General features: G+C 37.0%; 3 protein-coding genes across 3 annotated transcripts in view; all 3 read left to right on the forward strand.

Annotated features, from left to right (window-relative positions):
* itga1 (integrin, alpha 1) overlaps positions 1-15,036 on the forward strand; it is a 60,866-nt gene extending 45,830 nt beyond the window's left edge. The window contains exons 29-50 of the mRNA XM_056253246.1: positions 627-740; positions 847-903; positions 4,871-5,111; positions 7,458-7,584; positions 7,944-8,050; positions 8,567-8,658; positions 8,771-8,885; positions 8,987-9,114; positions 9,200-9,348; positions 9,577-9,727; positions 10,437-10,590; positions 10,710-10,783; positions 10,869-11,007; positions 11,596-11,741; positions 11,824-11,967; positions 12,064-12,267; positions 12,973-13,103; positions 13,186-13,349; positions 13,437-13,585; positions 13,713-13,823; positions 13,917-13,999; positions 14,850-15,036. Of these exons, the coding sequence (XP_056109221.1) occupies positions 627-740; positions 847-903; positions 4,871-5,111; positions 7,458-7,584; positions 7,944-8,050; positions 8,567-8,658; positions 8,771-8,885; positions 8,987-9,114; positions 9,200-9,348; positions 9,577-9,727; positions 10,437-10,590; positions 10,710-10,783; positions 10,869-11,007; positions 11,596-11,741; positions 11,824-11,967; positions 12,064-12,267; positions 12,973-13,103; positions 13,186-13,349; positions 13,437-13,585; positions 13,713-13,823; positions 13,917-13,999; positions 14,850-15,021 (2,952 nt within the window). The 3' untranslated portion in view covers positions 15,022-15,036. The remainder of the gene's footprint in view (positions 1-626; positions 741-846; positions 904-4,870; positions 5,112-7,457; positions 7,585-7,943; positions 8,051-8,566; positions 8,659-8,770; positions 8,886-8,986; positions 9,115-9,199; positions 9,349-9,576; positions 9,728-10,436; positions 10,591-10,709; positions 10,784-10,868; positions 11,008-11,595; positions 11,742-11,823; positions 11,968-12,063; positions 12,268-12,972; positions 13,104-13,185; positions 13,350-13,436; positions 13,586-13,712; positions 13,824-13,916; positions 14,000-14,849) is intronic.
* LOC130087141 (integrin alpha-2-like) lies at positions 15,025-21,791 on the forward strand (the record flags this gene model as incomplete). The annotated part of the gene is made up of 10 exons (XM_056253367.1): positions 15,025-15,171; positions 15,312-15,388; positions 15,476-15,559; positions 15,719-15,821; positions 15,931-16,041; positions 16,176-16,283; positions 19,062-19,175; positions 19,262-19,351; positions 19,960-20,076; positions 21,084-21,791. Coding segments are annotated over 10 exons (1,041 nt in total), but the record flags the coding sequence as incomplete, so codon positions are not given.
* Positions 21,792-22,404: 613 nt separating this feature from the next.
* Positions 22,405-24,921, forward strand: part of itga2.2 (integrin, alpha 2 (CD49B, alpha 2 subunit of VLA-2 receptor), tandem duplicate 2) — a 48,863-nt gene continuing 46,346 nt past the window's right edge. The window contains exon 1 of the mRNA XM_056253366.1: positions 22,405-22,859. Coding sequence (XP_056109341.1) covers positions 22,799-22,859 — 61 coding nt within the window. The 5' untranslated portion in view covers positions 22,405-22,798. The remainder of the gene's footprint in view (positions 22,860-24,921) is intronic.

Here is a 24,921-nt window from a genome sequence, read left to right on the forward strand (position 1 = left end):
TGTTTCGGAGAGTTCAGTACAATTTAGTAGAAGTGGTTTAAAAAAGAACCGGTTCAAAAGAACGATTCATTGGACATCTTTACATTACAACCGATGGATTGAACCAAGTCCAGCCCTACATCGTTTTCTTTTTTGATAATCCATTTCACTCAGATCTACTTCAAAATTTGTAAGATCTATCACTACTTTTGTTTCATCGCTACTTTAAGGGTGTGTTCACACTTGGCATGTTTGGTGCAACCAAACAAGCAGACCGAGACGCTGAAAAGAAGAGTCTCGCTCCGCTTCCAAACAAACTCTGGTGCGGTTCGACTGAAATATGATGTCACAAGATGCGACCCTAAAAAAGGACAGAATGCTCAAGCATACCGTTTTTTTTCTCGTCATGTTGCACATCACAGTTTGGTACAGGCATCAGAACCGTGTCTCCTCACTCTAGATTGTTTGTGTGTGTGACGGAGGGATTCCTGACGCTGTTCCCTGATCTTATAAGCTCTTCATGAGTTCTTAGCTGGTCAAAATACCATCATATGTAGGCTATGCACATATAACGAGAGCATTAGCATTAGCAATTAGTACTCCATGTTAGCTTTTAAAATGTGACCAGTGTTACATCTTTACTGCAGGTGAAGATTCAAGTCACCAAAGACATACGAAGCGGAATCCCACTATGGATTATTATCCTCAGTATTCTTATAGGACTTTTAATACTGGCCCTTGTTATCTTCGCTTTATGGAAGGTAAGCATCACTATTTTGCTTATGTTATCTCAGCTCTGCACATCTTCAGTGCAAACGTGCTATGCCTCAGTTATGTTGAATGTTGACTCTGTTTGTTCTCCTCCAGGCTGGATTCTTCAAGAGAAAATCAGTTAAAGACATGAAGGAAGATATGAAGGACTCTGATTGAAGCCTGCGGTTCTGTAGCCTCCATCCCTCAGGTCAACTCATACTTCACCTCTAGCCAAGAGGTCACATAGCAGGACCATCTCTAGGAACATTCAGAAATATGAAGATCAGAGTCTGGGTTCACCAAAGAGAACCCAGCGCTTTGCTTGACACTTTGATTCATCTTCATGTGTTCACTGCAAAATTCGACTGAATGTGAACTCAAGTGAACCTCTGAGACGCCACAAGATTGGTGGACATTTTGCCAAACCACGAGAGTCAAGCTTTGTACAGCAAAGCATCAAAGGTTCATCTATAGCCTGAACTCAACATCCCACCAGCCACGGACCCTCATCTGTAAGCCCCCTACGGCATTCATCATCAGCATAGCAAGGCTCAGGAACCTGTCCTGGAAACGTCTAGAGTTATCTACAGTCCTGTAATCAGAACCATACACTCTTATTGGCAGCCGGTTTATATATGGAGGTCTATTCCAATAACTCACTTTTAGAGCTTGTTTCGACGAATCACTGTACAGTTTTCAGTTCAAAGCATTTGTTTTGATTAGTGTTATGGGCTATGAATATTGGCACATTCCTTTTTGTTCACGAAGCAACTTTTTGGCACTGATGTTTTTCACGCTTTTTGTCTTCAGGAATGAAGAGGAAAAGGCCTGTACTGTAAATGTAAAGCTTAAAGTGTATATAAAGTTATGTTTGCAATATCGCTTTAATAATGAAATAATGGCTTTATCAAAATAATTGCATCATCTGTATTCAGTCTGATACCTGCCATGTTTTCTGAGGTAGAAAGCGTCTTGATGCCCGCAGTGTTTCTCAGGTATTCCAGATGGTTTGCAGACTCAGTGAATGTCTGGGTCATAAAATTGGACTGCCATCAACTTTTTTTGTTTTTCTTTTGTTTTTGCCATATGTAAATATTAGAAAAACAATTACTTGACTAAATGTTAAAGCTAAAGTGTGTAATTTATGCATCACTAGCACCACCAAACTGAACAATGACTGTTTTCAAACAGGATTTCCAGACGGTCTCCTATTGGACGACAGCCCCGCCTTAAACTCACACCATTGGTTGAGTAAATTTTGCTGTTGTCGGCTGGCTGGGAAGGTCCAGGAAACAGAGCAATGTTTTGAGATCATTGAATTCACTGACTTACAGATGCCTGTTCATATTAAGCCAGACCAGAAGAAATATTTTAACAAAAAAGTGTGTGTGTGTGTGTGTGTGTGTGTGTGTGTGTGTGTGTGTGTGTGTGTGTGTGTGTGTGTGTGTGTGTGTGTGTGTGTGTGTGTGTGTGTGTGTGTGTGTGTGTGTGTGTGTGTGTGTGTGTGTGTGTGTGTGGGCCTGGTAAACCCTACGTTATGGGGACAAAATGTCCCCACAAAGATGGCAATATCCGAAATCCTTGTTCGTGTGGGGACATTTTTTGGTCCCCATGAGGAAATCAGCTTATAAATCATACTAAGTGATGTTGTTTGAAAATGTAAAAATGCAGAATGTTTCCTGTGATGGGTAGGTTTAGGGATAGGGGCAGTGTAAGGGAATAGAATATACAGTCTGTACAGTATAAAAATCATTATGTCTATGGAAAGTCCCCATAAAACATGAAAACACAATGTGTGTGTGTGTGTGTGTGTGTGTGTGTGTGTGTGTGTGTGTGTGTGTGGCGATCCCTAAGAGGAAATAGTTTCTGAGAAACAGCAGAAATAGTTAAACCCATAGTGCACACCACTTGACATATAGTGCAGTTAAATTAGCCTATGCAAAACATGAGACTTAATTACATATTGCAAAGGGTGAAATCAAACATGGTGTAGGCTACATATTATGCAGTGCCTTAATTTGCAATGCACTGACTCTCTGAATGGAAAGAAGAAATCTTTCTTTGCTTTTTTACATTTGTAATAATTTTGCATTAAGCCAATGACTGTTTTAATATATATATATATATATATATGCAATATTATTTTTGCAACAGCTAACCAGAGTCTGCCACAAACTCAAAGTATAAAAACCTCAAAACCAGTTATTTTCTTCCCATTTTCATTTTTCTTTGTAAAAACCATGTGCAACATGTGAAACTTACATTGCAAGCTTTTACTGTACGCATGTTGCCATTGTTTGCCATCAGTGAAAATATATTTTCTTTTCAATATATTTTGTTTTTAATGCTCCCGTTGTTGCCACAAACATGTAAGTGCAGAATGCTAGATGTGGCAGAGATGCTGGAAATTTTGCTCGACCCTCAAGTGTGAATATTTATCACATTCAGCGAGAATGAGCAGTTTTCTCAACTCTGTTTTAGAATATGAGTACTAAATATAATTCAAATATTTTAATTTAATTAAATTTAATTAGTGGTTTGATTGAAAAGTCATTCATTGGTAAATATGGTGTTAAGGAAGTTTCAGAACAAGGGCTTTCTTTAGTATTCCTGTGGTAGCCCTACTGACTTATGATCTGTAGTACAGCTTATCATACAATTGTCATTTCAACACACAATTTTTGTTCTTTTAAGTTGGCATGAAAAGAGTTATTGCTGTGTGGTTCAAAAGGTTGTTCACAGGCTCCATTTCATATTTGCCACTGTAACTTTAACATCAACTGTCATATATTTGTATCATAGTCACGTTTTTTCTTGTACATTGAATGAGATGCCAACCATTATTCTATTGTATATAATATCACAATCTACAGTATTCATGTTTCAAACACATAAAAAGTGTTTAAATATAAGTTGTTTAAAACATGCAGGATAATCGAGCCTCACTCTCAGATGGAGACCATCGGTCTTGGGCACATGTGAGACACTGCTGTGAAGTTTCTATGTAATGCACTGGTTTGTCATATTATTGTACATACTTTTCAGCACGGATTTAAAAAGCCTTGCACATGCTGTCACGAAAATGTGCGGGGGGGGGGGAATAAATTTGTAATTTAGACACTTCAAGAGACATATTTGTGTGTTTTTATTTACCGTAATGACGTAGCAGAAAATGAGCATATGCATAATTACATATGCATCCTTCACGTTCAATAGTTCCAAGTGAAGAAAAGGCAGAATCGCCTCTTCGCAGATAAAGTTGTTGTGTTCTGTTAGTGAACGAATCACTCATAAAAACTGTCACCTGTCGCCGCCAACCGGCGCAAGGATGTAACGATCAATTAAACAAATTTGACGACTGGACCCAATTGTTGTACGAGTCGAGACGAGTATAGCTTAAGTTAATTATTGGTAAGTGTTCCTTGATCATATCAATGTCTAGTGAAGTCAATAACCATTTATCATGTTTATAGATTTTAGATGCATTGATAAGTTTGTAAAAAATTTGCCTTTGAAATAACATCTGAAACCAAGTTTTGCACACATATTTCATAAGCCATATGTCAAGGTTGTGGCTTATGAGTCTTACTTGCTTCAGCGGAATTGCAGAATTCAACAGAAATGTCAGTGGGAAACATTTCCTGTTTGCTTTGAAACTATGCCAGTGAGGTAAACTCCTCAATTACATCCCAGTCTGAGAGATTAAATCCCGTACGGAGACTTGGGTTAATCATTGTTTGTGTGTGTGTGTGTGTGTGTGTGTGAGTCATGGTCTGCAGTGGGATCACTCATGTTGAGCATGACTATTACTATTACAGTGCTGTGCTTCACCTTCCTCAGCCGCTTGACTCCGCCCCTCCGCCCACCTGTCCACGCCCAGCCTAGTCCAGTTCAGCCAATAGGAACGCAGGAAAAGACCGAAGACGAGGCGCACCTGCGCATAATGTCTCAACTTGTTGCAAATCTCTTTTTTATTACATAATTACATGAGTAAATTGTGTTTTTTTGGTCCTTTATTGGTTTCCATAGTCTATCCCTGTTTTTTTTATCTGTCTTTTCTTCACTTTTCCATTTGGATTCTTATAAAGTGTGAAAAAAGGTGTGTTTTTCATATGTACTGTTCTTAAGATAGCTGTGAGTTTCCTTATTTGGTCAGTTGTTTGCATTTTGTCGGCTAATGTCAACATCAAAGGAAGATCCCAATCTGGCCAGAGCTGCACTGATGACATCATATCCTGTCATAGTAATTTTTACCCTGAGCCTGAGTTCAGGTTGTTTCATTATGCTTGGAGGCAACACTATCTGCTCCTTCTCCCTAACAATTTCTCCAGCAATGGACAAAATGAAAAAAGTTGTGATACTACTGATATTACTGCAGAGTGAGTACTTTATGTTTATCAAATTATGTTTACTAGTTATTAATCTCCATAGTTTGTACTTTTTTATACATTTGAGGAGACTGACATTTACATTTGGATTTTCAGATTTTGTGTTAATGATCTGATAATGAAAATGTTCCTACTGAATATCTAAACCTCTTTAAAACAAAAGAAAAAAAGATAAACTTAAATTGTACAAGATAAGACAATAAACTGACAATAAAATGTATCTTGAATTAAGTTTATTTCCCCTTGATGAAACGTTTTACTTGATAATGCATGGAGGAGATCCAGTCACATGATTAAATCAAATGTTATTTCTTAACAGCAGACAATCAAATAATAAACGAAGAGCAAAACTAATTCATCCATAATCCGGATTAATAGTTTAATAAAGAAACATAAAATTAACAGTTAAAAGGACTTATGATATTTCTGAGTAAAATAGTTCCTCTTTTCATAGTATGTCGAAGCAGACACACAAGTCATTACATATCTATAAAACATTTCCACATTTCCTGAGTTGTTAGCCCGTAGCCTAGACTGCAAGGTGTTTAACATCCGTTTACCACTTTATTTTGAGACATTCGAGCATTTGTGGTCTGTCTATCGGACACAAATAGACTCTTGCCGTCATCTAAACACTAAGTGTCCTATTTTACGCAAGTGTCAAGCGCGAAGCGCAAGTAGCTTTGTGGGCGGGTCTTGGGCGCTGTTGCTATTTTACCGGCGGGATAAATGACTCTTGCGCCCGACGCAAGTTTAAAAGGGGTTGGTCTGAAATAGCTTCATTATTCATAGGTGTGGTTTGGGCGTAACATGAAATAAACCAATCAGGGTTGCGTTTCCCAAAGCCAACTATGGTCGCAAGTTCCGTCGTTACCAATGGAGTTCAATGGAAATTGCGATCATAGTTGGATAACGATGCTTTCGGGAAACGCACTCCAGAGCGTCATCCAACATACCCTTTAAGAGCAGGTGCGCATGTTGCATGGCGGACTGTTATTATTATGGCGTATTTACCAGGCGCGCACCAGGAGCGGTTCACAGCCGAGGAGACCGACGTTCTTGTCAGGGCAGTGAAAGACAGAGAAGTGACGTTGTATGGGGATGGTCAGATGTCCTTATATAAATATGTGTCTTGCCACAATTGGGCAAACAGGTCTGATCCGTCATTACTACATTTGGGTATGTGTAAGCTAGATTTAGGCCTACATTTTTTTACATCTTCATGGACACCACAATGATTTCCCTCATGTGTTAATATTTTTCCTTGTTATAATGTATGATTTGCAAAAATAAAAGCGGGCATCTGTGTTGATGAGAGAATCAAAGTGTATGCTCGTTGTTCACCCGCTACATTATGGCCAAGCATGCGCGCTTAAAATAGCATTATGAACAACGCACAACGCGCCACTGACTTTAGACTAGGTTTTTTCTGGTCAGTGGCGCAATTTTTTTCTGGAACAGCAAAATAGCACTAGGGAATGTTTGCGCCGAAACACGCCTCCTTTTTGCGCCGACCCGCCCAGGGAGCGCAAGTTCATTCCCTAGTTTGCCGACGTGCGTCTGTGGAGGGAAAAGCCCGCTTTGCGCGGGTGCAAAATAGGAATGATACATGCGTCAGTGTACAAAGTCATTTGCGCCGGGTGCAAGATAGGGCCCTAAGTCAAACAGCTACATTTGAGGCATAAAGATTAATAAAATAAAAGTATTAAACCTACACTTCAAATGATAATAATGGTAAACACATCAAAATGATAGTAATGAGAAACACATCAACATGATTATAATGATTTCTTAAAATATGATGATGACATTTGATTAAATGGTATTTAAGGTCTAAATGATTAAATGACATAAGCAAACGATAAAAAATAAGCAAGAAATATCATTTTTCTTTTTCTGATTCATCCTTTAATTTAAGAATAAATATTAATAAATGTAAAATAATTGGCAATTGGGAAAGAACATTTTTAGATAAATTGAGATAATTTATTAATTCAAGCAATTTTGCTTTTCAAGTAAATTGAGGCTATTTTAGTTATGTTCTAATATTTTATTTTACTTTTTTATTTCTTTTGATGTCCATCCATGCTCTTGGAAAATAAATATATTTTTGTGCATGATAAATCAGTGTCAGTCCCATATTGTTGTGAGGGTGCAAAGTCTATAAGGGTTGAGTTCTCTCTTTGACTAGTATTGTTTGAAATATGCCGACACACTGCTGGTCAATAGAACGTTTTACCAATGTCAGATGTCCCATATTGATGTGTTTGTAGAACAAGCAAACATGCTCAAATGACATTAGTCTAAATTCACTGAGAATGTGAACTTTTCCTGCAGGTTTCTGTATTACTCGCACTCAGGGTTTTAATGTAGGAACTGCAGGTGCCAAAATCTTCTCATCAGGTTCTGCGGTGGAAGAGTTTGGCTTCACTGTACGACAGTTGAGCAATAATCAAGGAAAATGGTAAGATCTGTCACACACACCGGGTATTTTCTCCACAACATATTTGAAATGTAGAAAAATACACTGAAGTCTATTTGTGGAAGTGTCAGACTAATGCATTGAGACATAGTCACAGATTACAGTGGAAAAAAGGAGACTTTTTTAATGACTAATGCCTGTCAGGAACAGGAATTGTCATCTTTTTTTCTTTTTTTTCTTTTTTTTTGTCTTATTCTTAGAAGGGAGATTTTGTGTCATTGTTTTAGTAGAGGAAAATCTCTGCCAGGTTTAATATCATAATCGCTGGCAAAAGTCTGCATGCACAGTTTGTTTGCATAATCTGTTTGATTGCATAGAGAAAGTGTGTTATTTGTCCTCAGGCTACTGGTAGGTTCTCCCTGGAGCGGATACCCTCAGGATAGAAAAGGAGACCTCTATAAGTGTGACACTGGTGGTCCAACCAGATGCCAGAAACTAAACCTTCAAGGTAAATTTCTCTTTATTTTAAAATAATAATGCACTTACAAATAAGTATTGTGGTATTACCATGGGCTTTGGGCATGGTCGATGATAATACCATGGAGTACCATGCAAATGCATAATGAATATGATAGCCTATCATTCAGCACCATTGTATTGCTATCTGAAACAACAGTTCTTTTTTGTAAAGAAAAGTCGGAATGAAACGGAAGTTGCGATAGTCTTTTCTTCTCTACTGTGAAGTATTGAAACGGCTTTTCAAACAAGAACAAATGTAGGGCTGGACTTGATTTTGTCCATGGGGAAGTGATTGGATGGTTGTGGTTTGCTATTGGTCAATCTCATGTGAGTGACAGGTTGCCCCGCCCTCACGCCAGTAAACATAAGAGAAGAGATGACGCTGCAAGAGGAAGTTGTATAATATTCCATAAAAACATGAATTGTCTATTTTGATTTCCTGCCGACTTTAAAATATAACCAATAGGATTTAGATTTTTCCCAAAACACATGTGTGTCTTCGCAGACTCTGTCAGCATAGATGGTGTGCAGAGCATCAACATCAACATGAGTCTGGGTCTGACTCTCACTCCGACAGCTAAACCTAACGGATTTATGGTATGATGTGATAGCATTGTGTCACCAGAATCTTCTTTAAAAGCATTCATTCAATCCTTGTCATATTGAAGACACTCTGTTATGGATTATAGAATAAATGCTTGTGTTTCAGACCTGTGGTCCTCTGTGGGCTCAGCGCTGTGGCAGTCAGTACTTCTACCCAGGAGTCTGTGCTGAACTGAGCCCTCAGTTTACACTCCAGCCGGCCTTCTCTCCTGCCCTTCAAAGTAGCCCACAGCTTAGTTTTTACTGTCAGAAAGTTACCAAATACATGTTTCTTGGGTAAATTAGTCATTCTTAATCTTCTAAATCTGAATTTCTCATTCAGCTTGTGGAGGGCCAATGGATGTTGCCATTGTTTTGGATGGATCAAACAGCATATATCCGTGGCATGACGTTATACGCTTTCTCTCCCACCTTTTGGAAAATCTGGATATCGGACCAGATAATACTCGAGTAAGAACTGTTATGCAGGTTATCCTGATTCAATTTTGTCTTTGATTTATATGATATGACTTAATTTGGATTTTGTTTTTTTTAGGTCAGTATTATGCAGTATTCAGAGGACTTGTCCTTTCTTTATAATTTTAGTTCTGACCCGAATAAAGAAAAAGTTCTTTCAGCGGCTTTGGCTATTACCCAAAAAACTGGAATAGAAACCAACACTTTTGCGGCACTTGACAATGCCAGGTACCATTTTTTAATTTAATTTAATTTAATTTAATTTAATTTAATTTAATTTAATTTAATTTTATTTTATTTTATTTTATTTTATTTTATTTTATTTTATTTTATTTTATTTTATTTTATTTTATTATTATTTTTATTCTTTTTATTCTTTTTATTCTTTTTGTTTTATTTAGTTATTTATTTTATTTAAAAAAAAAAAAACAACGTTTGTGATGGTTTGTGCTTCAGACAAAAAGCTTTCCTACCAGAAAACGGTGGGCGTCCAGGTGCCACTAAGGTGTTGGTAGTGGTGACGGATGGAGAATCTGCTGATGGTTATAAAGGTCAAGAGGTCATTGAGAGGTTTGACCGAGAAGGCATCATTCGCTTTGGCATTGCTGTAAGTGAGAGATCAGCATGAAAAAAAGCTTTACATTCATAAAACAGAAACTTTATTTGGTAACACTTTATTTTACAGTCTCCTTGTTACATTATGTTACATAATTATACTTACCATAGTAATAATAGTAAATTATGCATGATTACATGCAACTAACCCTCAACCAAATCCTAATCCTACCCTAACCCTGTAAGGACATTGTTAATTAATATTAATATTAAAAGCGTAACCCTTTATTTTAATGTGATGTTGTTACAATGTAATTAATCAGTAATAAGTATATAACTAAATGTACTGGGTTAAGGTTAGGTTTTAGTTAAGGGTTAGTCACTTATGCATAATTTACTGTTATTACTTTAGTTTTACACCTTAAAATAAAGTGTTATCAAACGTTTTTAATGTTGACGATTATATTTTTATCTATGGTACTATATGAAATCTGTTCAAATGAAGAACATTCGGTAAAATGAGTATGAGATTCATTACCAAAAATTAAATCATATTGATGTAAATAAGCTCCAGCATGGTTGCAAATTTCATAATAAAGTGTATCTAATTTTATACAATGCAGTTTTAATTTTTATAATATGTTTTCAATTAAATGTATTTCATATTGTTTTAAGGTTGTTTACATATTTTTTTTACTGGACAACAAAAACAAAATAATGAATGAATTTGGTGTAAAAGTCTCATTAATGAATTCTCACAGATCCTCAAGGAAGGTGCCAATATTCAAAAGTTCATCGAGGAGATTGAATTGATCGCTAGCACCCCAACAGAGAACTACATGTTCAATGTGTCATCAGAGGAAGCTCTAATCAATATCGCGGGAACTCTGGGGGAAAGGATCTTTAACATTGAAGGTAAATCTTGCATTCACAAACTTGAATGCAAGATCCAGTGAAAACAGGTCGCACATTTACCTAAAGTACAGCTTTAAATCAGGATAAGCATATGAATATTTTGTCTTGTTTCATTTAAGGCACCAGTCAAGGTCAAGAATTTCAAATGGAAATGTCCCAAGTTGGATTCAGCGCACATCAGACCAATAAAAAGGTGGCAATAATCGTTCAACACATCATGTATCTGATGGAGCAGTCTAACACATCTCTAATGTACCAGAAAATGTGTTATTCCACAGGATGAGATCATGCTGGGTGCTGTCGGAGCGTATGGATGGACCGGGACCGTCGTCCATCAAACAGCTGGAAAATCAAACGTTTTCCTGAAAAATGCTTTTGAGAAAACCCTGGATGACAGAAACCACAGCTCATTACTCGGTGAGACTCGGAAAGTCAATTGTAATGATTTTTTTCATTACCAAAAGCTAATCTACATGTCATGTTTGTTTATAATCACATCAACGCTATTGGATTATAAAAAAGAAAAAGGAAATGTATACTTTTATTCAGCAAGGACACATTAAATTGATACAAATGGTAAAGATATGTGTAATGCTACAAAAGATTTAAAATAAAAGTTCTTTTGAACTTTCTATTCATTAAAGAATCCTGAAAAAATTTATCACAGTTTCCACATAAAAATATTGCACATCACAACTGTTTTCTACATGTGACACTGAAGACTGGAGTAATGATGCTGTAGATTCAGTTTTGATCACAGGAATAAATTTAATTTTAACATATTACAGTAGAAACAGTTATTTTAAATAGTAATATTATTTCACAATATTACTGTAATTCTACTGTATTTTTGATCAAATAAATGCAGTCTTTGCAGAAGAGACTTCTTTTAAAAATATTTTAAACTACCCCATACAGTAGTGTACTGTACACACCATGTAAAAAATATCGAGTATTTTATAGATTCTTCTCATTTTTTTGTTTATTTCCCCGTCATATATCCAGGCTACTCTGTGAGCTCTGTGACTGACGGCTCCTCTGAGTTTTATGTGGCCGGTGCTCCTCGTGCCGTTCATAGAGGACAGGTTATAGTTTACATCATTGACAGCCAGAGACAACCTGTGGTCATAGATTCACAAAGAGGAGATCAGGTACATTTGACCCTTAATGACCTTGAGTTTCATAAGAAAGTAAAGTCCTGTAATGTGTAATTTTGGTGTGTGTGGTTTGCAGATCGGGTCTTATTTTGGCAGCGTTCTCTGTCCCGTTGATGTGAACGCTGATGGAGTGACTGATCTGCTGCTGGTTGGAGCTCCGATGTACATGAGCGACGAGAAGTTTGAGACAGGACGAGTCTACCTGTTCACCATTACCAAGGTGACAAAGATTTGCCGTCCATGCTCAGATAATCATCATCTTCACTCAAAGCATATCCTAAAAAGACTGTCCATTTCTTGCCTTGTGTATTCTTAGGGCATCTTAAGCAACCAGGGCAGTTTAGAGGGACCCTCCGCATTTGAGAATGCTCGGTTTGGGACGGCCATCACTGTCGTCCCAGATCTGAACCTGGACGGCTTCAGTGACGTGGTGGTTGGTGCCCCATTGGAAGGCAATGGCCATGGTGCCATTTACATCTACTATGGAGACAGAAAGACCATCAGAAAGCAGAGCTCACAGGTAGGACGCACTAATTTTTCTTTTAATATTCCTGCTGAAATTACCAGTATGAATTCAAGGAAGTGCGGCTGGTTAAGTTGTTGACCAGCCATGAAAACCTCATCCTTAAAAGTATCATCGGCACAACAGTGGAAACTAATTCCATGTTTACTTATAAAGTTATCAAGTCGCAGCATATATATTGAAAATAGCAGGGGGCCTAACACAGATCCTTGCAGTACTCCATAGTTTACTGATGAAAACCTCATTAAGTAGTTAATATTCTTTTGTTAGAATTTCTTAGTAAAATAATATTTCAAAATTATAATATAATTGCAACTATATAATAATATTAATAAAATATTATAATTTAATTTAATAATATTTTAAAATCCCACTTTAGTCAATCATTTTATTCCTAAAACTCACCAAAATTACATATTTAAACCTTTTCTTTAGCTTGAATGTAACTCTACACCCTTGCCTCATTTAGTATGTGGTTCAATGAATATGCAAAGTCTAGTGTGCTGTGATTGGTCAGTCACCCAGTCTATTGTGATTGGTCTACTCTGCGCTTATGCAAATACAAAGATGACACTTATAAGAACTATTTACTGTATATAAATATTTAAAGATCCTCTTTTTTCCTTAATTTGTTTTTTATCATGAGCATTTTTATTTGTCATTGACCTTTATACAAAAAAAAAGTCTTCTTATTTTGTGCAGAAAATTCTTGCATCCAAACTGGACCTGGCGCTTCGGTTCTTCGGACGCTCTTTAGATGGCCGTGAAGATATGAACAGTGACTCAATCCCTGATATTTCGGTCGGAGGAGATGGGAATGTAGTGCAGCTCTGGTGAGGGTCTCAGTGTAGTTGTTAAAGATCTAGTAAATCATTTACTGAAATTGTGATGTTTATAGAGTATTTCTGATCTCAGGTCAAGGGGAGTTGCAGTTATCACAACAACAGTCTCCTTCAACCCGGAGAAGATCAGCATTCTGAGTAAAACTTGCATGTTCGGTGGAAGGATAGTGCCGTGTGTTACTGCCAAAGTCTGTTTCAGGTCAACATTCAGACCCACCACATTAGTGGATCAAGTAGGTAAGGTCGTCTCATGTATTTTGTATCACATGTATGTTCATTTCTCTAAAAATCTCCATGAAAGTGAATGAAATCACTGTTCTTTAGATATCAAGTACAACCTGACCCTTGACGCTGACCTGCAGTCATCAAGAGCCACTTCAAGAGCCCAGTTTGACAACTCAGAGCGTGTCCTCCAGAAAGCTGTCAGCGTCTCTGAAACACAAACCTGTGTCGATCATAAAGTCTATGTCCAGGTGAGTTTTTGCCAGTTACCACAGGCCTCATGCTGTTCATAATAACAGTGCTCACTGTACTACAGCTTTGTTTTATTTATAAGTGCTTGAATGATAATTTTACATGGTTGTTTTCATGGTGTAACAGGAGACCCCTGATTTTGCTAGTCCAGTTGCTTTGCGAGTCGACATCAGTCCACAGAATCCAGAAAACGGCCCTGCCATAGATGCATTTCAGCCCAAAGCATGGGATTTTTTTGTAAGATTCCCTCCTGAATTTAATTAAGTACGTCCAACGTCAATTGTTTCAAAGGTTTTAAACTTTGACAAAAATGCATTTCTTTTTGCTCAGGTCCCTTTTGAAAAGGATTGTGGCGCTGATGATAAATGTACTTGTGACCTGAAGCTGACTGTGAAAGCTGTTGATGTACCAAGGTAACCTATAATATATTTTAAAGGGCCAGTGTCTATAAACTGCTAAAAAAGGATAGTTCACCTAAAAACGGAAATTCATTATACAATCACCTTGTCGTAGATGATATAATCATGTCAATGATTCAATCCCTGTTTACATAATATATGGTACAAATATACAAATTCTAATATGGGCCTGTGTTTTTATAATTATTAAAGTAAAACTAATCAAAATTGTTTTTGTTAATTGAATTAAAATAAAAAATGTAATAATAACTGAAAAACTTAAACTTAATAAACTTAAATGAAAATTAGAAATGGCAACTAACTGAAATAAACAAATTTAAGTTGAAGTCCTAAAATTACCACTAAAACTGAAAGCATATTTTAAAATAATAAAAATTATAAAAGCAACTACATTACTAAAACTTAAACTAAAATTCAAAAAAGCTAAATCAAAATATTGATATAATAAATACTAAAATAGTATATAAATAAGAACACCAGACTGAAATTTTGTTCATATTTCATTCAATATATATTCATATTTAATTCATATTTCCACTGGAGTTTGTGAGTTGATAAAAAGCTAATACTTAAGTAATAAAATAAATAATTTAAGAATAAAAACAATCAAAATAAAACTTGTACTATAGATATTTGAAACATATTTTCAGGGGGTACTTCAAGGAAATATTTAAGTTCAAATGGGTTCGGCTGCAAAAATGTTTGGGAATCTCTGCCTTAGAAGATGATAGTTAAAGTGATCTTTCCAGGAGTTAAGTAAAAATAATCAATTTCTATCCCCATGGCTATGTGTAATATGTTATCAAAGAACCTGAATCCTGACAGACTTTGTTGTGTTTTGCAGCTCATCTTCATTTGTTGTCAGCCCTGACAGAAGAAGACTCTCCTTCATTGTGACAGTAATGAACAGGAAGGAAAATGCATACAACACAAGAGTGTCAGCTAACTTCTCCGGCAACCTGTTCTACGCCTCTGTTACACCCCCTGTATGGGCACCATTTTATGATTTGACATAATAAATCGTCTCTGCTTTGTGTACGAGATATCGCATTTGTGAACTTTCCTGCTCGTGTTTGCAGGGTGATAACACTGAGGTGAAATGCACTTCAAAAACTGGCTCACTCGACTGCAGAGTTGGGTACCCATACCTGGCGCCTGACCAGACGGTAGGAGAAATGTGTGTGTGTGTGTGTGTGTGTGTGTGTGTGTGTACTGTATAAAAATCATTATGTCTATGGAAAGTGCCCATATAACATGAAAACATAACATTTTTGTTTTCTTTAATAATTCCATTTTGTCTCATTAGGCAACATACGAGATCAACTTTGATTTCAACCTGAATCAACTAAAGAAAAATGCTGTTGTGAACTTTGAAGTGCAAAGGTAAAGACGCTATTTTAAGACAGTTCTGTTTTAACTTTTGTGCATCTGTTTGTTTGGCCTGTGAATAACCCTGCATAATATTTTCAGTGACAGTACGGAGGAAGTGACATCTGATAACAAGGTCTCTCTATCCATCCCAGTCCAGTATGATGCCGAAATCATCCTCACCAGGTCAGGACTTATGTTATGATGCTTTGACAACCTTAATCAGATCATAATATATATAGCCATGTATATATGTAACCCCTCATGTTTTATACATATATATATAATATATAATCTTTTTTTCTTGTATTTTAATTTTTTTTTTTTTTCAAATGATTTTTCTAGAGACATAAGCTTGGATTATTGCCTCATTGGTGCTGAGGATCAAGTCAAATACACAGTCTCAGATTTCAATGACATCGGCCCAGAATTCCACATAACATTACGAGTGAGTCAAAACAATTAAAAATGAAATATTATACTAATATGTCCCGAGTTCCCCCTAGTGTTTGCCATGTGAAATATGCGATAGCTATTTTTAGCATGTCTTTCTGCAGGTTTCGACTGGAACCTTCCCAATCAATCAGGCTCATCTGACAGTCTCGCTGCCCACCAGCACAAAGGCTGGAAACCATTTACTTTATGTGACTTCAGTCGAAACAGCACCTGTAAGTTTAACACTCGATTCAAAAGTGTAGCTTCTATAGTTTTGCTGAGCACTTCCTATACAACTAAAGTGTTTCATTGCACATTATGCTGAATCAAAATGAAAATGATCATTTAAGCTGTTTCTGATGTGCAGGTTGTAAATGTGCGGTGTGACAGCGCTCTCATTGACCCGTTAAACATCCGAGAGAAACCCTACACTGCCAGCTTCACAAAACTGAGCTTTAGAGGGACAACAGAACTGGTCAGTATGTGTGTGTGTGTGTGTGTGTGTGTGTGTGTGTTAATGTGACATTTACAGAGTGCAACATAGGCCTTCTTGCACAATCAGCACATACAATACAGTTTAAAAGTTTGGTGTCAGCATATCTGACTGATTTCTGAAGGATCATGTGACACTGAACACTGGAGTAATGATGCTGAAAATACAGCTTTGATCACGGGAATAAATTACATTTTAATATATACTCACCTAAAGGATTATTAGGAACACCTGTTCAATTTCTCATTAATGCAATTATCTAATCAACCAATCACATGGCAGTTGCTTCAATGCATTTAGGGGTGTGGTCCTGGTCAAGACAATCTCCTGAACTCCAAACTGAATGTCAGAATGGGAAAGAAAGGCGATTTAAGCAATTTTGAGCGTGGCATGGTTGTTGGTGCCAGACGGGCCGGTCTGAGTATTTCACAATCTGCTCAGTTACTGGGATTTTCACACACAACCATTTCTAGGGTTTACAAAGAATGGTGTGAAAAGGGAAAAACATCCAGTGTGCGGCAGTCCTGTGGGCGAAAATGCCTTGTTGATGCTAGAGGTCAGAGGAGAATGAGCCGACTGATTCAAGCTGAAAGAAGAGCAACTTTGACTGAAATAAACACTCGTTACAACCGAGGTATGCAGCAAAGCATTTGTGAAGCCACAACACGCACAACCTTGAGGCGGATGGGCTACAACAGCAGAAGACCCCACCGGGTACCACTCATCTCCACTACAAATAGGAAAAAGAGGCTACAATTTGCAAGAGCTCACCAAAATTGGACAGTTGAAGACTGGAAAAATGTTGCCTGGTCTGATGAGTCTCGATTTCTGTTGAGACATTCAGATGTTAGAGTCAGAATTTGGCGTAAACAGAATGAGAACATGGATCCATCATGCCTTGTTACCACTGTGCAGGCTGGTGGTGGTGGTGTGATGGTGTGGGGGATGTTTTCTTGGCACACTTTAGGCCCCTTAGTGCCAATTGGGCATCGTTTAAATGCCACGGCCTACCTGAGCATTGTTTCTGACCATGTCCATCCCTTTATGGCCACCATGTACCCATCCTCTGATGGCTACTTCCAGCAGGATAATGCACCATGTCACAAAGCTCGAATCATTTCAAATTGGTTTCTTGAACATGACAATGAGTTCACTGTAGGGTAGACTGGGTACAGTTGAGACATAGGTACAGTTGAGACACCTTAAATAACTTGCGTGCGCAGCCAGCACAAGTTGTGATTTTTGCTGTGCACATGCGTATTAGTGTCCTCTTTGATCGTGGGAAATTTGATCAATGGACGCATCTCCGCTCCGAAGATATCGGCAAAAGTTTTTTTTTTAAGGTAAGACGTTCACTTCACCATGCACACTCCACAATGAATAGCTTATTATCCTTTTGTGACTGTTAAACGTAACTGGTATAATCACAAACGTTATTCTGTGCCCTAAAAACGGGCATATTTCATGGGATTGTTTCAGGCATGGTCATTGCAAAATCTAGAGAAATGCGCGAGGTGGCCATCAGGGTACAGTTGAGACACACTGTCTTAACTGTATCCGCGATAGAGTTCTATTAGGAAACACACTGTTTAGTTGTTCAGTGTTATGATAACAGGTTAAATGTCATAATTAGCCAGCATAAGCTGCAAATGAAATAAAAATTTGGTATTTGTGATAATTAAACTGTGTATTATTAATGAATATATAAAATATATTGTTTCTGTTTTATAAAATTTAACCAGTGCTAATTTAAATAACATTAATGAATTTGAATGGATGAATAAACAAACATGTTGCCCAATTGTTATTTTTTTTATTTGTCTTTATTTATTATATTTTCAATGAACGATTAGTTACCTTTACATCATTAAAAATGGGTGTCTCAACTGTACCATGGTACTGTCTCAACTGTACCACATATGGGTACAGTTGAGACAAAGTTGAGACAAAAAGCACCTTATTTTTATGAGCTAATTGTGGAAAATATAAACTACTTATGAGTAATATTGATTGATAATATCTTAGTCTACAAGCTCATGAAATGTCATGTGGCATATCATGTGGAAATTCACGTCTTTTCAGCATCTATTTTTGTGTGAAAAATCAAAACGCAAAAAGTGTCTCAACTGTACCCAGTCTACCCTACTAAAATGGCCCCCACAGTCACCAGATCTCAACCCAATAGAGCATCTTTGGGATGTGGTGGAATGGGAGCTTTGTGCCCTGGATGTGGATCCCACAAATCTCCATCAACTGCAAGATGCTATCTTCCAAGACGCTATCTGCAAGTGTACCTCCTTGGAATTGTAATTTGATTTGTGTTGATAAGGGGCAGATATTAGAAGTTTATCTTCTTTTTGCTCCTTTTCATTTCTTTTCAAAAGAATGAAATAAAAAATATGAATGAATGAATGAATGAATGAATGAACTGCAAGATGCTATCCTATCAATATGGGCCAACATTTCTAAAGAATGCTTTCAGCACCTTGTTGAATCAATGCCACGTAGAATTAAGGCAGTTCTGAAGGCGAAAGGGGGTCAAACACAGTATTAGTATGGTGTTCCTAATAATCCTTTAGGTGAGTGTATATTCAAATAGAAAACAATTATTTTAAAGTGTCATAAAATTTCACAATATTACTCTTTTTACTGTATTTTTGAATCAAAAGCAACCTCTGTGAGTATAAGAGACTTCTTTCAAAAACGTTGAAATGTCTTACTGAACCCAAACTTGTGTAACATACAGTTGTTCATTTCCAGAATTGTAAGGCGGCAAAATGTGAACCCATGACTTGTGTCCTCGAAGATCTGGAGATGAAAACCAGCTACTTTGTAAACATAACCGCAAGGATCTGGAAGGGCACTTTTGCCTTTGTAAGTGTCTCTTGAACCGTTTGATCATGTCTGATATCCGTCCTGAGCAGATACTTAAGTTCACACTCATGTTTATCTTCTTCTAGGCGGATTTTCAGACTGTTTTAGTGGCTGGAAGCTCTGAAATAGAAACATCTCAGCCTGATCTCATAGTCGTCACACACAAACAACAACAGGTCAGTTCATTACCCTTTCTTTCAGTTGTTTGAGCAATGATCAACACTTCTGAAAAGAGTGTTTGTGGTTGTCTTTAACAAGGCTGGTTTCAGCTGGTATGCATCCTGCTGGTTGACCACCATAGCCACTCTGTTCAACTGCAGAAATAATGGTGAAATTGGTTTACTATATGCTTGTTTTAATCTGCACATTTGTCTTGTTTTTCCATACAAATATCTGAACTTCTTTAAAACATTATACTTCAGAAGCAGAAGTTTTTCAGACATGTTTCAGAGTTTACTTTCACACCCCATTGTGAAATATGTAATGTATGTGTATATGGTTTTTGAGGAAACAGTGATACATTTTTTCAGGATTCTCTGATGAATACAAAGTTAAATAAAAACAGCATTTATTTGAGGCAGAAAAATTATAAATGTCTTTACTGTCCCTTTTTTAGCAATTTAATATACCCTTGCTGAATAAAAGTATTAATTTCTTTAATTAATTACTTTTGAGTGTATATAGTTCCAAGGTTAAAACAACCTTTGCTAGTCTAAACTGTACAGTGGTATTGCGTTATATGTCATTGATATGCTTTATCTAATCTTTCCTGACTCCGCTGCAGATAAAAATTACAGTCAGTAAAGAAGGAGCGATTGGAGATATTCCTATTGGTGTTATCATAGGAAGTGTCATTGGCGGACTCCTCCTGTTTGTCCTAGCCACAGTGATTCTATGGAAGGTATGTGCTCTTTGTTTTAGCATGAACTACAACTACTGTACAACTGCACTGTAATTTTACAAAGTAAAATGCTTTATTCTAAAAATATAATATAATATAATTAGAGCTGTCAAAATTATTTCAGTTTAACTCGTTTATTATTTAATATTTAAAGCAGCATCCTTTGTCAAAATTCCCGTTTTGTCGAGTATTCTCATAAGTCTTAAATTAGTTCAAAAGTGTTAAAGGAACGTAAGGAGTTAAATAGGATGCATGTCAGATCCGGGTCATGTGTGTCAGCTCTTAAAGTGATGGCAGCCTAATAAACCTCCTGCTGTCTGTGTCATTAATGTTAATCAAAGAACAAAAGAAAAAGAGAAAATCACTCACTGCTCTTGACTGAATAACTTTTGTAGCTTTAATAAGGATTAATCTGTATTAAATCTATAATTTATGCAGTGACGACTGTGCAGTGATTGATTATTCAATTTCTGTATATTTACATGTTAGACCTACTGGAAAATCTTAAAGCACTGTTTACAAGGTTATGGGTCAAAAACAATGGAAACAATCACTTTTTTTGTGCATCCTAGCAGGGCAGGTAAAAACCTGAACGACCCCGACTGGGCCAGTAGGAAAAACCTTAGTATTGAGTACTAAGTACTATTGAGTATTTTTGAGTATACATTTTTTAAAGCCTATTAAATGTTAAAATTGATAGCTGTTAATTATACTGTAATGTTGAATAGCTATAATTAAAAGCTAAAATTGAGGGGGAAAATCCATGTAATATAGACATCGGTATTGATATCAGTGATTCATACTAGTGCTTAGTAAAAAAAGATGCCATTAAACAAATATTTAAAATATACTGTTTTTAAGTTGTTTCTACATTATTTTGAAGATATGGCCTATAACAATATAAAAATATAATAAAAACTTTAATGTTAGGTGCGATTAATCACGATTAATTACAGAAAAATGTGTGATTAATTACGTTATATAATATTATCCTGATTTCCCACCAGGTTGGCTTCTTCAAGAGAAAGCGCTTGCCACAGACGGGAAATGAACAGGACCAGGCAGAACAAGAGGGTCTGTGTGAGAATCCAGCATGAACGGGACACATGACAATAATGTCACCTCGAAATGTACAGATAAATAACTGATATTCAGTTAGCTGAAATCCGGGTCCTGCTGGAGGTCTCGGTTATGATAATATTACTGTATTTTAAAGCATCTCACAACTGTTGGACTTAATCGCTCCTTGCTCAGTTGTGCTCCGTTCTAAAGCGTGGACGAATGAGTTTGTACTTGCATGAGAGCTGTGATGTGTCTTCTTAAGGACAGAGGGGGTTGGGTGAGATGCCTCTGTCAGTTCCTGCCTCGTTCTAACTTGCTTCAGTATGTTCATGGTTCTCAGGTAAAGCATATCAGAAACAAGTCTTTACATCGTTTGAAGTTTGTCTATTGTCGCTAACGTCCTATTGTTTTAGTTTCAGACCACTGTTTCTGAGACGTTTAACTCGCTTATGGCACGAACTCACACTACGATGACACGTGTGAAATACTTATTATGAATGACTCTTGCTGTGACTGTTCAAGCCCCAGGGGCAGATTAAATTATGTTCTTGGTTTAATCCTTGTTTTTGTTGGGCATGATCTTCCCTTTTTCTCTTCCTTCTGGCTATTTCGAAATAGTTAGCATATTTTAAAGAGATTGATGCGCATTGTTATGGTTTCTACAGCCTTCCTTCACTTAATAAAACCATAAAGTTGGGGGTTTATTAGTAAACTTTAATTTATGAATGTGAAATTGTGTACCTAATTAAAAAAAGAAAAATATAGCCTATATAAAAAAAAAACATTCGTCTGTGAAATGGGTCGGTTATACAGCCTATAATCACAGCTGTACTTTCTGTTTTTGCACATTTAACAACTTTTTAATTTAAAAACTCCTAGTACCATTTTTACATGGAGCCTTAGGTCAAATTAACTAATATTACTAAATATTTTCTGTGTGGGCCAACAGCTTTCGGAAAAAGCTTACTGATTTTCATCATATTGCCACACACCATGTCGCAATGGATAACCTATTCAGTGTACTTTTACCCTGCTTTTACCATACATGGTTGTGTTTTAATGTGTCGACATGGGTTAAGTTTGTGTGCGTGTAACACATTGTGTGTAATTTTGTGTTGATTGTTAAAAACAAAAAGATAAAGATAAAAAAAAAAGTGCAACAGTGTCTTCTTGACACTCTAGCTCGTGTTATTCGATAGCGTAACATAACAAGTCTTCTTTTTTTTTTCTTTTTTTTTTTGCACTCTTGCAGCTTTGAATAAAACACTTGTTGTCGATGACAGGGAGATCATGCAAGAAGCTCACCCTCACTTGTATGACCTCAAAATAAAATGTAAAATTAAAATGAATAGTGTAACAGAACTTAAGAATGGAATGATTTAATAATGCCAAATGATGTCCAGCTCCAGCTCTCTGGATGTCATGGGTTGAGCTTGACCTATAGTCCAGCTCCACCTCTGTGGATCTAATGGGAGGAGGGATAGAGTTATGGGCGGGGTTAGGGTGTGGTTGAACCCATTATGACCAAATTACATCCAGAGAGGTGGAGCTGGTCTTCACGCTCCACCGGCTCTGCATTGAGCAGCCTCTCATTCCTAGCACTGTTTCACACACACACTCACACTGAACTAGATGCAGATACACTGGAGAGCTCACATTGATGCTGGATATCACTGTGGACTTAAAAATGAACATGCTGCAGGTACTTCTCACTGTTCTGTGTAAGTAGCCAACTTATGCAAACATGCTAGTTTTTTTTTTTATTAATTCGGCCAAAATTGAATGACAACAGTGCTAAATTGTGTTGTAGGTGAAATAAAACTCAGTGTATTTGAGAAAATAGTTTTCTTTTGTTTTCTTGGGTCTGTGAGGAACAGATATTTGTCTATTTTTGATCTGCACAGTATGATGTACATGTAAATATGCAGTTTGGCATTTCATCAAAGATGTTAGTATGACCTTTGAAAAACAAAAGGGTAATTTAGGTGACTTTTCTTTTTCTTATTTTAAAGTTTTTTGTTTTGTTTTTTTCAAAAAAGTGCATTTCTGTATGATTTTAAACATTATATATAAAAAAATGTGTTTTAAGTGGTAATAGCTGAATCATGCCATCTCAGTCTAATGTGTAATTATATTGAGATAGACAGTTTTATAATTATTTTGCTATTAGCCCTGTTCTCCAGGTCTGGAAAGTACTAAATGTTTATTAGAAAGAAAATTAATGCAGTATTGATTATTCAGTTTTTTACTGTACAAAATGAAAAGTTGACTGCTTAAGAAAAAGTAGACATTTAAAGCAACACTATGGAACTTTTCAACCTTCATAGTATATTTCCAAGACCCTTGTGATGGCACATCGACTTACAATAGGTTAAATGACACGTCTGCCATAGCCTGACGTGGTCTGTATCGCTTTTACTCGCACTATGTAACTTCGGGTTTCGGGTAGTAACCCGAGCACAAAAAGAACTACAAAACTCGACTGCTTTACGGCATACGTCACTTCCCCCACCACTTTCTCAAATTGTCTATGGCCATTGCAGACATCCCAACTCTATAGCGTCTCCCTAGTCTCAGCCTCAGACGTCACGCCCACGGAACGTTGGCTAAACGTCTGATGCATATGGTACACTTAACTGGAAACACTTCAGGAATATCGAAGTCGTCATCTGATTGGTTGAATTTTGTCGGATTTACGGGGGGCGCGAGTGTCGCGTTTATTTTCGGTCTGCCGGGAAACAAAGCGCAGACGTGTGATTGCGGAAGAAAAACTGTTGTGTTTACATGAGTGACAATGAGCATTTATCAAGATCAGCTAAACGTAGGATTCTCAAAAGTATGCGAGGTTCACGGGAAAGACTCTTGAAGTTTTCTTCTCCTTCTTTGATTTTCTATGCTATGTCTGTTGTTGTGGGGACATTTCCACGCCCCGAAACGTGACGCTGAACGAAACGATCTGTAATTGGTTGTTTGACATGTCGGTCAAACGGCCTTATGGGCGGGCCTTGGCCAAAGAAAGCTGCTATGAATTCCAGACCTTCAGCCGTCAGTCTGAAGATCTGGCTACGCGAGACTAGCGTCTCCCTGATGCCCGCAAATTAGTTCAAATCTGCCGGAATCTAGAGCGCGCATGCGAGACAGAACATACTGCGCGCATAACATACAGCGCGAGCACGGCAGAGAGGGAGAGAGCGAGAGACCTTGCGAGTGTGCCTCACGAAGGCTAGTCAACCCGCCAAGTACCGTGTCTAATGGGTAAAGCTACAGTAACGTCTTCAGTCAGCTTGAGATCCTTTCCATCTAAACTGGTTTTTCCTCTTAAAGGGATAGTTCACCCAAAAATGAAAACTCAGTCATCATTAACTCATCATCAAGTTGTTCCAAATCTGTACAAGTTTCTTCTGGTGAACAAAATTTTGAAGAATGTTGGTAACCTGAGAGTTGATGGTTGAAATTGACTTTCATAGTAGGAAAAAAAATACTATGGAAGTCAATGGCCACCGTCAACTGGTTACCGACATTCTTCTTTTGTGTTTAACAAAAAAACTCGGTAAACACTTTATGTTGATAGTCCACTTTAGACATTCTACTAAGTAACTTTGGGTTACACTTTATTTCGATAGTCCACTTTAGACATTCTACTAACTATAAGTAACTTTTCAACTACATGTCAACTAACTCTCATTAGAGTATTAGTAGACTGTAGTAGACGTTAGGTGTTAGGGTTCGGGTTAGGAGAATAAGTTGACTTGTAGTTGCCAAGTTACTTCTAGTCAGTAGAAT

This window comes from Rhinichthys klamathensis, unplaced genomic scaffold (assembly GCF_029890125.1).
Source record: "Rhinichthys klamathensis goyatoka isolate OS25496 unplaced genomic scaffold, OSU_Roscu_1.1 h1tg000104l_1, whole genome shotgun sequence".
NCBI lineage: Eukaryota > Metazoa > Chordata > Actinopteri > Cypriniformes > Leuciscidae > Rhinichthys > Rhinichthys klamathensis.